Below are 16974 nucleotides of genomic sequence, written 5' to 3'. Positions count from 1 at the left end.
TTCAGTATACATCACTGATGCTCTGCTAAGATCAAAACAATTTTTTCACTATTTTTTCACAAAAGTTATGGCTCTCCCACATACTTTGCAATGTTTGAGGCTATTCCACTATATTATTTACTGAGATAACCCTTGCATGGATTAAAAGCAGCTTTTTGTCCTAGGCCCAGAGCTTCATTTGGGTAGTAACTGTTCAGATTATCCTGTGGTCTTTCAGCCAGAGTCAGGCTTGGAGAGGGAGGCAATGTGGGGAGAGGAACCTTTCTTTTTTTTTTCCTTGCTTTCTTTTTTTTAAATGCTTTGTGTTGACCCAAGTTCTGCTGACAAAAGGTAGCAGCAAGCTCTGGTTCCCACTCAGCATTCCTCGCACATTGTCTGAAGGACCATCACAATCACCCTCAGAGACTTTTGCTTAACTAAGCATCTGACTTTCTTGAGATTTTACACAGTGATGTCTTTAGAATGTTGTGAGGGTTTTTTGGTGGTTGATTTGTTTGTTTGTTGTCAGAATGCATAATATTGTTAAATATTTTCAGACCCACCTCAGTGGTACTGCACCATCTATGGATCACACAGAGTGAGCAGCTTCTTTTGCTTGCCAAGAGTAACAGTGACACCCTGTGGCCAATTCAATAGACGCTTTGCACTAAATTTCCATTATTTTCTTTCAAATTCACCTCTGAATGTCTTACACTGTGGGGAGTATCACGGGAGGAATCTGTCCTGTGCACATAGGAGAGCTTCATCGACTTGTCATGTCTCTCATTTGACGTTTCCATTACGGGAATACATGTCTAAATAACACAATTAGGAACTTCACTGCAGTGCACTATAGTTCTACTGTGTTCTCACATACTAATGTCAAAGGCATGTACCCAACTTAAAATTGTTTAGTTATTTTATCCTTTGACACTTGCTATGTCATTCAGACAGCTTACTGAATATTATGGTTTGCACACTGCAAGTGGTTTAAGCCTTCTGCATGCTAAGTAGCTGACAAAAGAAAGATTTGGGAACTTCAGGAGAGGAAGTGGTCTGGTTTTGGCTGGGTTTGGTTTGTGGTTGTTTTTTTTTTAGAGAAGTAGGAAGAAGAAAAAAGTTTAGGAAATATTAAAAATTCCTGTGAAACTTCATCTGAATCTTCTGTAAAACACAAATTGCTTAAAAAATTAATGGATGTGGAGGAAAGAACGTCATAAATTAGGTTTTGTGTCCTCTGTGCTTGAAATTTAATCCCATTACATCTTGTCCTATCAAGAGTCCACTTAAGTTAGGTGTTTGGGTGGCAGAGCAGTGGTCGTAGAATCATAGAATGTCCTGAGTTGGAAGGGACCCACAAGGATCATCGAGTCCAACTCCTGTCCCTGCATATGACAACCCCAAATTTCATACCATGTGTCCGGAGAGGGGGTTTTGCCATACAACTTTAAGATGATTGAAAGATACAGGGAGTGTAATTCTCCCTGGAAGAACTTGGCTGTTAATTATCACATATGAGCCCTCCCTGACAGACTAGACATTGTTGACCTGTTTTGTGCAGAAAACTTAACAAAAAATCCTCAACAAAAAACCCCACCACAACCAAAAAGGAAAGTAACTTGAGAGAAAACAGACTCAATTTGTTTTTCCAACTGAGCGGAGTAAAGTGCAGCAGGCAAGTAAGTAGGGAGCATGAATTGTGACAAATTAACTGATGTTCACATCCTTGTGGATTCTGTGTTTTGTGTCAAATATATTATTTTTTGTAACTTTTGGTTCTTTCTAAACTCTGCGCGCCTGTTCTGTGCTTCAGCAGGCAGCTACTCTTCCTTGCTTTTGCCCATGCAGCTGCCATTCCACTGCTCCACTCTTCTGACTCTTTTTCTCTGTGACTTCTCCAGAGATTTCAGTCTTTCTTCATATTGCTGTTTTCTATTCTGGCTTTTCTTCACTTGTTCTGCAGAACTCTCTTGGTCTGGAATACGTGATTCCCTTCCACAAGTGACTCTGGAGCACTGGGAGAAGAGCGTGGGCAATAGACGTGCTGCAGCTCTCTGTGTCCGTGTGTACAGCCAGGTTTCACTCACCCTGTCTGTCTGTCCCAGCATACAAGTCCCCATAAGGCACTGCTTGACAGTAGCTTGTACTTCAATATTGGTTTAGTTGGGCTTTTAGTTATTTGCCTTAGCTGAGATTTGGGAAAAAATAGTTTCAAAACAGCAAAAGTAAAATTGGATGGGGTTTTATATGTTGTTTTATATCTGGATGAATCACACAATATTTTTACAAGAGAACCATTTTATTAAAGTCCTATATAAATTGTTTCTCTGATTCCTTGTATGCTCTTCATATCATACCAGATTCTCTCAGGTACAGATTTCCAATTACAGAAGAAAAAAATTGTTGGGTTTTTGTTCTGTCTGTTTTTGCTTCTTTCTTTGTTCTTTTTTATAAAACACCGGTGATAGCTTTTCCACTGCATATGGCTAAATATTTAAGAATATATAAGAATACAAACATGAAGAATGAATGAATTTTAAAGACAATTCTTAAGAAATATTTGCAAGCGTTTCATTGTCTCCCTTTAGTGAACTGGGCTTTCCCCTTAGCTGCCATTGTAAATACATTTCACAGCACATGGATGATACAAGATAGGAATAGCAGAGGCGATTTTGTTATCAGAGAGCATTGGAAGCCAGACTTGCAAAAATTCCATGTATCTTTGATAAATTAAATTACTTTCAACTCTGTAGGAAGTGAACATAAACTTAGGTGCTAATCCTGTAAGAATGTATGCATTTCCTCGATTCTTACGCACTAACGCTGTCCTACTGAAGTTAATGAGTTTAAGTTTTTGGAAAATTTATATTTCTTTTTTTAAAAGGTGACTCCGTGGGTCAAACCTTCTTTCATGAAGGTGATGAGAAATTTGCCATTGATTTCCCGAAGAGCGATATGGTTTTGCAATACTGGCTGAAAGAAAGGTCCAGTAAGGACAGTGCAGAGACATCATAGTAATTTATTTACATTAACAGTAATTATTTGTAAATTAATTGTATTTGTGTATATGAATTACTGTTAATAGTATGAATTAATAGGATACTGCATGAAATCTTTTCATGAGTGCTTAGTCCTGCATGACTCACAGACATGAGGATCATTGTCAAGCTATGAATGAAGATATAAAATCAACATAATATATATTCCCTGTCTAGATTAAGATGTGTTTTGGGTGCTGATTTTTGTTATGTAATCCGTTCTGGGAACGGAAACAAGCACCATTGTTATTTGCAAATAATGTGGATGCAATTAGCAATTTGAATCTGCTAAATTATTAAAGTCTACTTAAATTTGAAGGATGAGTTGTTTTACTTCAATAAAAATTTCTAAGCAGATAATAAACTGCATTTTATTTTACATTACATTCTCCAGACTCAGTTAGATTATCACCTTCTCTTTTGTTTTCAAACCTTTCAAAGTTTTTATTAATATAATGAAACAAGTCACAGAAACACATATAAAATACTCTATATACACTTTTTACCTTGTCTCACCTCCACTTGGTTATTAATTTTAAAAGGTCACAATACTTAAGACCACGTGAGTTAAGTCTTTACGTTATGCATGAATCTTCTTAGTCTACAACTACATTATATAACACTACTTAGTTTACACACATACACAGAAGATATTTGCAAAATTAAACAAAGATTTTCTGATGGTATCTTGATTTTGAAAACTGGTCAGTTCAGTGCCAATTCTGTCTCCCCAGGAAGCCAATAGTAGAGAAAGTCACTGTAAAAATGTCTCTTGACTTCAATTAAGTGATTTGTATAAAGGTGGAAAGCCTTGCCAAACTGATGCTAAACAAATGATATAAACTTGTTGTGTTTTGTTTGTTGTTTGTTTTAGTTGAGGGTTCTTTTTTCATTTCCTTATGTTTGTTTGTTTTTAAAGAGGTGTGTGTGCAGGCGCTTTTCCATATATAAGCATATACCTTCCTGATCAAGCCTGCAAAACTGGGGAGCACTGGAATGCCTTTAGCAAGTTAGGTGCCAGCTTTACCAATATATTACTCCAGTTATGCATGGTGCTTAATCTCCTGAGAGCAACTAGAGTAGTGCAGTGGCAAATCAGCACCTCAGCCTGTAAAAGCCTGTGGTCAGTTCATCTATGAAGAACTGACGTTCACTGCTCAGAGTAAACATGCGGACCTGCGCAACAGCAGCATGTCATTTGGTACATGCACTTAATCTGGGTTACAGGCTGGAACAAGATTATAGTCTGCCTGTTTAGCCAGGAAAACATGAATCTCTCAGGCAAAATCTTGCAGTCATGGCCCAGCCTCTCCCCATGTGGGAACCTCCTGCTTCATTTGGTGGATCTGCTTCTGTAGTTCATCTCTGTCCAGCTTCATTTTCGCTTCTAGAACTTGCCGTAGAGACCCAATGCTCTCATAGATAGCTGCAAATCCTAGTTGCAGGTGAGAATCAAATTAGTTAATAAGCAAAAGCAAGAGTATCGCATAATTTCTATCAGAATGTGCTTTCTACCATAACGTGCTCTCTGCTTTATAGCAGGAATATAACAGACGTTCTGAAGAAAAATAGGCCTGTAATTGTGTGCTGATGGCAGAAATGCCCCCGATGGCAGCCAGGCTGTGCCTATGCATGCCGTGGGGAGAGCACTTATAAGCTAATAAGATGTCACCTCTCGCTGTGAATTTCACACTTAGTAAAAATGCTTTTTAATGTCACAGGTGCAACCGTTACATCTGTCCCCAAAGTCTACTTCGATACAAGCAAAGGCATTTTGCATATTATTATGAGTCAGTAATTGTTACCACAATTCAGAATAAAGAACTTGATAACTATGGTCCTACCAGCATTAACTTCAGCTTTCATTTCTTTTATATCTTCATTTATCTCATTTTGAAGTTTGCCAATGCGAATATTTATCTTTTCTTCTGACTGTTTTGCTTCATGTGCTTCCATGGTTATCTTCTGTATTTCTTCAATTTTGTCAATTTTCTCTGCCATTTGGTTGAATTTCATCTCTATATTTCTTTCACTCATTTCCTGGAGCCGGGAAAAATAGTTTTGATTATTTACTCTGCATCTGAAATTGCAGTAGTCTTTCCCAAATATGCAATAGACATCAATTTATCATCTTTTATGTGGAATTCAAAGGGGTAAAGAATTATAACTTTTTATAAAATGGTTTAAACTGGCTTGATTACTGTAGGCTGAAATACTGATCTATTTAGAAGTGATCAGATTTGAAGGTGCTCAGACTGTGGGGATGTTGTACTTGACATCAGTGAAAATACAAATATTGAGGAGGTCTGAAATCTCACTCAAATAATACCTCAATTACATCATCTTAGCTATTAGTAATGCTTTTGAATACTTCCCAAGAGATATTATTAGGACATTTGAATGAAACTTACAGTGTTTTCCTTAAAAGTCAATGAGAGTTGGTCAATTTTTTGGACAAGCTCTTTTTCATGCCTTTCATGTTCCTGTTCCATCCAGCTACGTGCAGACAAAATCTGGTTGCTCAGTTCCTCAATAGCATTTTTTAATCTAAGAGCATAATAGAAATGAGCAGATATCAGAGAGCAGAATTTTTGGTCATTCAGCAGTGACTTTCTTTATGAATATGTTCATAAAAATAAATCCATGACAATTTAATACATTCTTGACAGCATATTAAGGTGAATCTTTGAACTTTAATGCTACTAGACTGAGGCACAGTAGATGCAAATTTTTTGCAGCACTGAAAACAGACTATGGTCATCCATGCAGATGATAATCTTCTTTTCCATAGGTGTTAAATCTGAACAAAGATTTAGTACCCATTTATTTTAGTGGCAATGCTGGTTCATATAGCCCCACTTGCATTGCCTATACCCACCTCGAGTTAACACCAACCAAGTGTGCCACTGAAAGTGTTTCTTTAGACAGTCTTTTTTCCAGTGAATATTTGAGATCTGGATGTATTCTTTCATCTGGTTTGCAAATAGTTTTACTGGTGTAACTGACGGGATTACAGGAGGAGGGCAATAAGCGGTAAGGATGTGGATGGCTTAAGCCGGCACTGCGACTGAGTGAAATGCCTGGAGACGAATTAGTATCTAAATTGAATGTATCCCTGTATAATATCTAGTAATAGCAGAGTAGCTTATCGTTAATAATTTAGGTATTTGAGTTATCTATTCATATTTGAAGCCAATTTAAAGCAATAACACTTTGTGAATGCTGTGCCTTGCTTCCGGGTTCCTTGAGTTGAACTTCTTGCCCTGCTCTCAACAGCCACCTCCAGCTTCTTTTGCTTTCTACAGTTCTTGCAAAAAGGCACCAGGCTACTCTTGCCAAAATCCTTACTTGTGTTCTTCAATACAAGTTCTGCCTGGATACTTAACTAGGGACTTAATGGGCTTTTCAAAATGGTCTTACCACATTAGGGGCAGAATTCTTGTTGAAAGTGAGTCCTACCTGACAGACCATTGTGCTCTTGTAGTAACTCTTGAGCACACATATGTATTTAAACAGGTTCATGCTTTTGTAAACCTGAAGACGACAACAGCCAAGCTTGGAAAACGGAGCAGCAAGGTTTCCTGGCACTCACTTCATATCCAGAAGATGGAGCTGTTGGTTGCTCTCTTTGTAGGCAATCTTCAGCTTTGCTTCTTGTTGCATTATTGATTGCTCTACTCTGCTCAGAAGATGAGAAATCTGAAACAAAATTCAGAATTTACTATTTTTCAACGGTGTTTCATCACAGTCTCATTTGGGACGTTTTCATACCAGTAGAGGAGATCTTAAAGAGGGGCTATTTTTGCTGACATTTCAAAAATTATTGAATTTGCACGTTTTACTTGATCATGAAAAATATACTGTCTCACAAGATGAAGGTATCTACATTGTGAAAACTGTAATTTTTCAGCCATAAATTATTTTAATAGTCTTCTCTTGAAAGCATCTGCCTGCTTCCCCCTTGAGACAGCTGAATTTGCATAATACGTACATCTCTATGTTGTCCTATAAGCAGAATAAAAGAATGGCAAAGCACTCCACCAATACTGAGTAATATTCTTCATCACTTCATGTATAATGGCTACTGCAGTGATAAAACTGTTGGATTTAACTGGGCATAGGCCATTACTAAAAGCAAATATTTCTCACTAAAACAATCATCCCAGTTTTACAAAACCGACTGTTCTGTTTCACAAGATTAATGGCAATATGCTCCTGGCATGCTGATGCGTTACATTGAGTCTTCTGAGAAACACAAAGTGGATTTTAACCATTCACCTAGCACAAAATGAAGATGTAAAATACTTTTGTTGCCCCCAAAAATGAGGCCTTGAGATGGACATAGGAAGAATACTTTTCCTAAGTGTTTTAAGTCTCTGCTTGCATCTACTGCTCACTATTGTGTTCAAATACATATGAAATTATCCTGGGCAGCCCAAAACATACAGGGAGAGACACTGATGTTGCATTGTTGTGTTGGTTTCGCAGAGCATCCATGTCATGTTCACATTCCAACCTCAAGAAGCTGTTCAGTGATCACTGACTTCATTCCTGGACACTTTCAGGTGCCTTTAGATACTATCCCCTTCTACACAGCATGCTAAAGGCACCAAATTGAGGGCCTCTTCTCAGTTAGACCAGTGCAATATTGCACCTGGGTACCAATATTTGATCTAATAAGGACTGTGAGCACATACACCTCTCCATTTGTAAATATGTGACCTCCCAGGGTAATAACAAGCAGTAATGGAGTCTGTGTGAATTAGACTACAACTCTCACCCGTACATGAATCATTCTGATCCAAATACCATACCTGTATTTCTGCCTCTTTGATTTTAGATTCTAAGATCAGTTTGGAGGTGTGTTGATCTTTACTTAGGCTCTGAAGTCTTTCATATGTAATTTTATGCTCTGCAGACAGTCTGGCTAACCCAGCATCACATCTGTTTGAAAAAATAAATACAAAAGCAACAGCTGAATAGAATACAAGGTTCAGGCTTTTTAAATTATCCATTTTAGACTAGGCAGTTCTGTGAAATTGCTGGCTGTCTAGCAAAACAATGTCTTATGAGACTATAAGAATGGTGATATATCTCATAGTATTCAGCAAACTGCGCCCAAATAGGACTGGAAGTCAAGTTGTCTGACACATACATTCCTCTTTTCTTGGCACTGATGCGATATGTATAAACTGTGTTGTTATCAGTCAGGAAAATCACATTAGAAATGCAAAGATGCAGAATTTCAATACCTTGTATTTTTGTCATACTCCAAAAGACATCTAGTAACGTGTGCATGATTTCACCTACATGATTAGAAGCCTAAATAATTGAGGACTGTTTTTTCATTATTGTAGCTATGTTCCTCTGAGTTTTACATCTTTTTTTTTTAATTTGTGAAATAGCAGTATACAATTAATGTATAGTAAACAATGCGGGGCAAATTTTACGGTTATTAGTCTTTATTTAGGTAAAACTGTCTTTGAAAGCAATGTCTCACAAAAGACTATGAATTGTAGATCTGGAACTGTTCAGGATAAATGTGCTGTAGAATCTGTGCATTTTCTACCACATTTCAAAAATCCTTTGGCCAGGTCAGTTTCATCTACATACAATAAGGACATTAACTGAGCTGTAAAATATAAGTACTGTAATTTCAAGAGTAAGACTGCTGTGAAGTATGACTCACGTATATTTTTTTGTTAAGGGAAATATGTAATCGGCAATGTTACCATATTTGATCTATGAAACCAATGGGGAACAGATAGCCGTTACAATTTAAGGCAGAAAAAGGCAGTAAAACGGAAGAACGAGCTGAGGCACGTTAAATCATTACCTAAACCAATGGCACATTTTAACCTCTTTTTAGTAGATCTCAGTTTGAAGGCTTTCATTGCAACACACATTTTCATCACCTCGGTTACAGCAACTACCATTATCATTAATCGTGAAGGGAAAGTAACAGCTAAAATGACAAACACAGCATCTGCTTAGTATTATGGTAAAAGTTCAACATGAAAATAATCAGTAATTCAAAATAAGACAAAGAAATTATAAAACGTGTGGAAAATAATTTATAGTTTAGCAGTTCAACATTGCAAGACTGATTAGTAATATCTGTAGAAAGACCAGCTATGGTTTACGTAGCAGTGAACCGTACTTGTAGCTCTTACAATCAGGCAGTTTCTTTAAAAGATGAGAGAAGCCAAATCTCTTCATGTTGTTGTGATCAATCAGAGAGAATCAGAGGAATGAAATCATCTGCATCGAGTCACCAAAAGCCTATGAACTCACAAAAATGGTTAGTTTGTTTCTCTGAGGCACCATAGAAGAAGTAAAAAGCAAGAGCTTTGAAAGTACTGTAGCAAATGTAAACAGCAGGCATCCGCAAGTGTTTTTAAGGCAAATTAATGTTTTGGGTTTAACCACAATTGATCTCGCTTCTTTGCAGAACTCAGTTACATGATCAAAGAGGCCATAGAGTTGCATGGTAACTGAAACATTAAAATTCTGGCTATGTTAATTTAGTGTCAGCTTGGTATGTATTAATCGGAATATTTCATTTTTCTACAGGGATATTAAATTTTCACCCTTTTAAACAAAGTTTGAATAAAGTTTAAATCCCATTTTCTGTTGTTATGCAGTGTTTAACCTACATTCTTTTTTTAAAAACGATATTCTATATGTTGAAGTAGTCAAAGAGAAGTCTCTTTGCTGTATATATTGTACATACACCCAATTAGTTTTGACCTGGAAGAAAATATTAGAGTGCTCCAGACACAAATTAGATTCTGATATTAATCATGTGAATATGCATTTTGAGTTAAAAACTTACAACAATTACATAACTTTAGTCCATGCTTCCACTAGCTTTCAAATGCATGGGGAGGTAATAATAAGATGAACATATGGAAAAACATGGGCTTTCTACCACTATTGGTTCAGGTTTCTACTGCATGGTGGGTCAGAAGAACATCAGTAATCTAATCAAAAGGGCACATCATAGTTTGGAATTTTTCCTTGTTTTTTTTTAATTAAAATATTTTTAAATTTTAATTTAATTTTAATTTAAATTTTTTTAAAGGAGGGGGGAAAAAAGGCACACTGCAATCCCCACTGAATTTCCTCTGACAGTTCTGGTTTGATACTTCTTTATAATATCATGATAAAATTATACCAGAATTCTTCTTAAAAATAGAACCAAATGTTTCTGAACACTGGGTTTAAGTTCCTGGGTAATTTAATCAGACCGTCTATATAAAGAAAGCCAATGGACTATGGATATGAAGACAGAAGTTGAAAACAACTTTTTCAAACATTAAGTTTTCTAGGAAGAACACTAGTTTAAAAATATAAGAGCTCTATATAGAACCATGTTTTATCAGGAAATGCACAATAAATGATTCTGTCTTCACATCTGAAATGCTGAAGCTGGTCATACAAACAATCCAGTGTGGTTTTTCGTGTGCAGTTGCACACATGCACTATTGAAATTTGGGCCAAGGATGCACTAGAATGTGTTCGTTTTACTTCTGTTTGATTCTGGAGGACATTTTCTGAAAGTTCTGATTGCCAAGCTGTGTACTTATCTGAAATTACAAATAAATTGAGAGATTTTGTAGTGCCAAGTATCATTCTTGGTTTCAGAATACAGTATAATTCTGAAATATAAACCAGTAATGTTTAATATAAGCAGTGAATTCATCAAACAGCTGCCTTGCAAGTCATAGTAAGCAAAAGCAGTAGTTATTTTTCTGGCATGCTAAGTAATATTTCTGTTGCCTTCAGTCTCTAAGAAATAAATACACAATGGTTGCTCTATTCAGTATCGCCAAGTAGTAGATAAAGCTGATGACTACACCAATACTCTGCAACAGGATGCTACATAAATACGCTAGAACGGTACATACAAATTTTTAATGTTCCTGTTTTATTATAGCAGGAGATTTTTCAGTTAAAGTACCAGTGTTTCAGTGAAAAACAAGTAGCTGAAGAACAAGTAGTGAAAAGCAAGTTGATGTGTTCAGGGGACCCAGTGGGCAGCAACAGCAGAGCTGGTGGATTCTGGGCAGCCTGGAGCGGGATCGCAGTCAGGCCGTGTGAGCGGCTCCTCCGCAGCTGAGTGCAGCACTTTCGTTGTGCCGATGAGGTTCGTAAATGCACTGCATCCCAGATGCATCAGACTCATTTTCTGTGCAGTGTAGGAAAATCTGCCTACATGTAATGAGTCCAGAGCGTCTGGAATGAATCAGATCTATAATGTAATGCATCTACATATGCAAAGTAGGCCCAATTTGAACATGCATAGCTGCCATTTCTCTGCATGTTTCAGCTATCAGGAAGCTTCTAGAGACAGCTACTGCTATGGTTTTGACCAGGCTGCTGTATTTAAATTTTCCAGACAAATTATCATAGTCCACAAGTTATTCTGTAAATAAATAATAGGGCACTACTCGTGAGTTTTATGATCTAATATCGCTAGAAATAGAACTGGTAAATCTGCATTATATAAAATTGCAGACATCAGGGACAGGAGGCTGGAGTAATGGATCTATTGGCATGTATCTAATTTTCTGCTGAATGTGTCACTGAATTTAATAGAGGTAATATTTTTCTTACAGTTAATGCTGATTCTCAGGAAAATGTACAGCATCATTCATGGTGAACACTATAATGATGCTTTACAAATTCATCAGTAAATTATGCTCAGTGAGCAATGGTTCAGAGACGTGAGCTGTAATGTGTACTCAGTCTTCTTCTGCTAGGGATATTAGTTGATTTTGTGATGCAGGTGAGCTTAATGTGAAGGCTGTTGGGATCTCCCTGCTCCAGAGCTGTCGGTAGTGTGGTTGTGGAGCCGTGCTTCAGAACTGTGTGTGCGTGTAGGGAACCCTGCTCTCACCAATGAAAGCAGCAGCCCTCAAGAAATAATGAGGCAGTTGTTCAATGATATATTGACATGCTACAGAACAGTTGGTATCGGGAAATAAACACCACTCTCTCCAATATTGAAATTAAATAGGATGTTTAGTATGCCTGTAATTACTGGAACTGAAAATTGGCCAGAATCCTGAGATCGATGTTAAAATTATTACATGACCAAAAGGCTCAGACGTAGGTGATGTACTATCATGTGTCATATAGAAACTGATGGACACTGATTGTCCAGCTGCACACTTCCAGCCTGGAGCTACTGTGATGCACTTGGAGTTAAATTAGCCGACTGTCACTCCAGCCCGAGCCACACACCATCCCTTGGCTGTGGCTGAGAGCGGATGTGCAGTAAGTTGGCAACCTGCAGTAATTCAGTCGTGTTTCTGAGGTTTCACTCTTTGAACTTATCTGAAAGCTAGCAGGACCAGATGTAAAAGTAAGATTATATTAGGTGAGTTTAACTTATTTTCTCTAAGGAACATTGGCTAGAGTAATCAGAAGGTGTTTGTCTCAGGGCAAGTTTCTGGTTAAGTATCTGTAAAGTGCCAACAGCATCACAAGCTGCCAGCTTGACCAGGATCTCCAGATATTACTATAGTCATTATTCACAGGAACACTAATTTTCAAAGTAGAATATGTCTGTAAAAGAAGGCAAATAGCTTTCTCCATGGAACACTGCTTTAACTTGATTTCTGATAAAGGAAAACTTACTTTCTTCCTCATTCAGGGAAAATTTACCATAGAGAACGTAACGTTGAATTGAAGTAACCATTACAAGACAATAAACTGATTCTCTTATGGAAATGAATACAAATACCCAACATTCATTGCACAATCTAACATAAGGCAGATTAGTATAATCTCCTACAATTGTCAGATAAATTGCAAGCCTGTCACAGTACAAGGGCATTGCCCTCAGTAAATAAAGGAGGAATCCTGTTGCAGACTGTGCTAATCCCCCCAATCCCCACACCAAATACTTGGGACAGGCAAAGGCCTCATTATCAAATTCATGCTGGCACGTGTTTGTTCTCTTGAGTTCTGTTATGAAAAGCAAAGGCATTATATTTTGCTTCACAAGGTGTCAATAACTCTATTGCTCCAAATACAGACCTCTCTCAGGATGTCATGTGATCTCAAAGTGGATTTTTTATATAAAGAAGCAGGAAGATCTAAGCATGTGAACTTGTCAGGGATTTCTCAGTGAGATAGGTATAAATGTCTATGTTTATCACTCTATATTATTTCAATCAATTTTCTGATTTGACAAAATAAGCTTGTCTAGTCCATTCCTGTTTACTTAAGGACAGTGCATAACTGAAATAAAAAAAAATAAGTAAAATCTCTCTAAAGTATTCTTTACAAAATCGGCTATGAAAGTTACAGTGGAAACTTCAAAAATCAAATAACTGATGAGAAAACTTTACTTTAGTTATCACTAAATCACTCGAAGTACCAAAAAAAAAAATAAATCTGTACAGTATAGACAATAGATCTAATTCAGGACAAGTATAATTCCACTGACGCTATTAGCCAAGCTGCTCTAGGCCAGATCAGGTAATTTTTCTATAGCTGTACGTATCCTCTACCTTTTGTGTTCAACTGTACAGGCACTCAAGCAAATGTTGTTGTACTGGAGTTTGTAAATGTGTCATTGATGGCACAATGTGAAGTCTGTGTAGTTCCACAACTGTAATCTGGAGTTTCAAGTAGCTTATGAAATCTCTGGTTTATAGATTTCTGTTCCTTAATGTGTCAGGTAACCTATTTTTAATTTTTAATATGACTGACTAATTACTGAATGCACAGATTTTTACTTCTAAAACATATGCAAAAATGTGCAGCTATTCTGTTCTTTACAAGTGCAGATTGTTCCATGCTGCCTTTATAATTGTGCTAATTAGTTTGTTTCAAAGATAGACTGCTCTAACCATAGTACTTTTCAAAGCTGAACCAAATCCAAATTCATAAGGAATCTGATGTAATTTATTAAAAACTAATTTCAGGAATTAAGGGTGAGTTTAATGTATAATACTGGAATGCAAAAGATTATTATTCATTTTCTTGAAAACACTGAGCAACATTATCCTGGGAATTTTGCCAAAGTTGAATTAAGCCCATTATCATTAACATTCATACTTCAAGATTACAGCAATATTAGCCAGTCCCCAAAACATACTTCTGTGTTGACTTTTACCTTGCAACTCTTCCCCGAAGATCCCCTAAGCCAGAAAGCTGCCGCATTTCCAGACTCTTCAGAGTAGAGTTTGTTCCATAGCTGAGATTGTCTCTGACACGGATCTGTTCCTGCAGCATCTACAAAGCATTCATATGGAAATATAAACTCTATGTCACATGTAATGTACATATAAAATGTCACATGTTTGTTTTCAGTAACATCACGTACTATTTGATTATTACTTTATTAAAACCTTTTCTTGTACTAAACAAGGCACTTTTAGGTCATTTATTATTTCTTATTCTTAGTATCCAGTCTGCACATAAACACCATAATATGTACAAAGTATAACTTGACAAGCGAATGGAAGCTTAAATATTAATTTTTATCCTTTCGGTTTCCCCACCACACCCCTGTTGCTCATTGCGGCAGAGCTCAGACATGAAGTACATATCTGCATACGATTAGGTCATAAAAATGAGCAGTTGGGTTGGGCTGCTTGGTGTTGTCAGAAGTCGGAAGTGCAAGAAAGTTTATTATAGATCAAGGCATTTCCGAGTGTTTATACAGCACAGCCTTTGGACTGAACTTGAGCTGGGTATTAGTGTCGCATTAATTCATTTTCTCAGGGTTTTCCAGCGCAGCTTTTGAAAGCAAGCTTATTAGTACCACAAAGTTTCTGTGTTTATATGCTGACATCCTGTGCTATTTTCACAGCCACTTAAGGAATTATGTAATTTGTGAACAGTGTTTCAAGTTATAAAAACAATTTATAAGCTTACAGGATCTTCAGACCTTGTCTGACCTTTACTTATCCTCTGGCAAACTTTCTTACTAAATTAGAAGGAATAAGTAGCCTAAATGGCATTAGTCCTGTGAAAAATTCTTAACATACCTCGATGTCCCGATTAAGCTGCCTCACGATCGCCGTTATGTTTCGGATGTGTTCTTCCAAGAGTTGCCTAGCCAACCGGTCGCCCCCCCCTTTGTTCTGCATTCTGTGCAGAGTGGAAACAATGTCCTCCTTAATGCGAAAAGCGTGTTCCACAAGAGCCGCCGTTGTTTTTTCATGGCTTAGGATTCTGTCTTCCAGCTGATCCACCAGGCTTGCAGATGCCAGCGGGACTGCTGTCAGCGCCTGGCTGTGCAGCGGGATGTTTCGAACCCGTCTAGTAGAGAAGAATATCCAGATATTGTGAAGGTCTTACACTAAAGTCCACGATGTCTTTTCCCTGGAGACAGTGCGATGCTGTCTTAGTAGCAATACTGGGGAGAAGCACCAAAGTACTCACAGCAGGAGGGCCCCCTGCTACAAAAAAGTGGGTGCTGTGTTTGCTACTGTGCATATCTTGTACAGAGACAGGACGGGCTCTTTAAGGAAGCTTACAAAAGTGTAGGATCTTAAGAAAAGGACATTAGCATTGCCAAAGTAGTTACAATTCAGACCTCTAATTTGACTAAGAATCCAAATTCAGGACCCCTTTACTGAGTTTGAAATGTACTGCTATTTGTCTCTACAGTTTTCAGGCTTAAAGCAGTAACTATATAGAAGGTAGATGTTGCAAGTTAAATGAAACCAGACCAAGATTAAAAAAGAGTTGCTTGTGCCCATTCCTTTTTTCAGTCTCTACAGCTATCCTGTAATACCATACAGAAGCTTGTCCTCCCATGGAACAGACAGGAGCATACGTAGGTGTGGATAATAAGGAGATACCAAAATCATGACAAGCTTCTCGTAATCTTAGTAGTCAAAATGTCCCCCCAGAATAGCTTGCATTTGGATACCTTCACTGATTGTCTAGATTTTTCAAGAGAGCTCTGCATTGCATAGCTTCCATGGAAAGCAAGGGAGCTCATGGGTGCTCAAAGGAAAAAATTAGGCTGCTAATGCATGCAATCTTTTCCTGCCACTATATTCTGGAAAGAATAAAGACATTTTTCAGAAGCAGAAGGGAACATACAAGTTCAACCCCACTTTGAAAAAGATCTTTTTCTTTTACTATGTATTCTCCATTTTGTTTCCTGTGGATGAGCCAAATTAACAGTTTATTTTCACCATGGTGATATTGATGCAGATGCATGAGGACTCTAAAAAGGTCACTTCTGACCCTGAGTATTTACCCTTACTCCATGCTATTAGAAGACTGGTTAAAGTATAGTAGTCTTGGACCTCTACTCAGTTACAGTTTAAGCTATTTAATTTCTTTGGGAAAGGGTTAAGTAAAAGCTGAGTAAGGAATTGTGATTTGGGCCATGATTTGAATGAATCTACAGTATTTCACTTTGCTTTGCATACTAATGCCAAAGTCCCAAGTCACAGCATTACAATAGATAGGAAACTGAGAGACACATAATACTCTGCAACATGAAGATTTTATTTTTTACATTCCAAACCGTACCTTTCAGAAGGGGCAAGAGTTGGGAAGATTGGGCTTCGCTGGGCCATTTTCTGGTCAATAACTTGTCTGTTGAAAAAGTACACATTGAATTATTTAATAGCTTATATCTGGCACTGAAATAACTTAATGCTTCTGCTTTGAGTGAACCTTTAAGTAAAGTTTAAGATTACGCTGACAGCTCTGATCTTGGAGTTCAAATATTGCTTATAGAATAGAGGCAAATAAAAATCAATACAAAAGAACAAAAGAAGGAAAACTGAAAACTGGTAGAAAGCTTTCTATAGTGAAAATGATACTCTAAAAAAAGGCAAGGTTGACAGCCTTGAAACTGAAATCTGTTGTGGACCCACAGAACTGGTTTGGCAGGACAAAGGCAAACAAACTTCTTGTCCCCAGTTGGTCTGCTGCCCTCAGACTTCATCAATCTATGACTAAAAAAGTAAAA

The 16974-nt window shown here is 37.3% G+C and overlaps 1 protein-coding gene across 1 annotated transcript; it reads right to left on the bottom strand.

Moving 5' to 3' along the window:
* Positions 1 to 4312: 4312 nt before the first annotated feature.
* On the bottom strand, positions 4313 to 16576 carry FAM81A (family with sequence similarity 81 member A; the record flags this gene model as incomplete). The annotated part of the gene is made up of 8 exons (XM_082060916.1): positions 4313 to 4452; positions 4862 to 5057; positions 5429 to 5564; positions 6610 to 6716; positions 7832 to 7961; positions 14149 to 14267; positions 15026 to 15299; positions 16530 to 16576. 8 exons carry the CDS (start codon positions 16574 to 16576, stop codon positions 4313 to 4315), a joined length of 1149 nt encoding a protein of 382 aa, XP_081917042.1.
* Positions 16577 to 16974: the final 398 nt, after the last annotated feature.

This window comes from Streptopelia decaocto (assembly GCF_964273445.1).
Source record: "Streptopelia decaocto genome assembly, chromosome: 9".
Taxonomy (NCBI): domain Eukaryota; kingdom Metazoa; phylum Chordata; class Aves; order Columbiformes; family Columbidae; genus Streptopelia; species Streptopelia decaocto.
The sequence above is the reverse complement of the archived record's forward strand: the minus strand, read 5'-3'. Positions and strand labels throughout refer to the sequence as shown.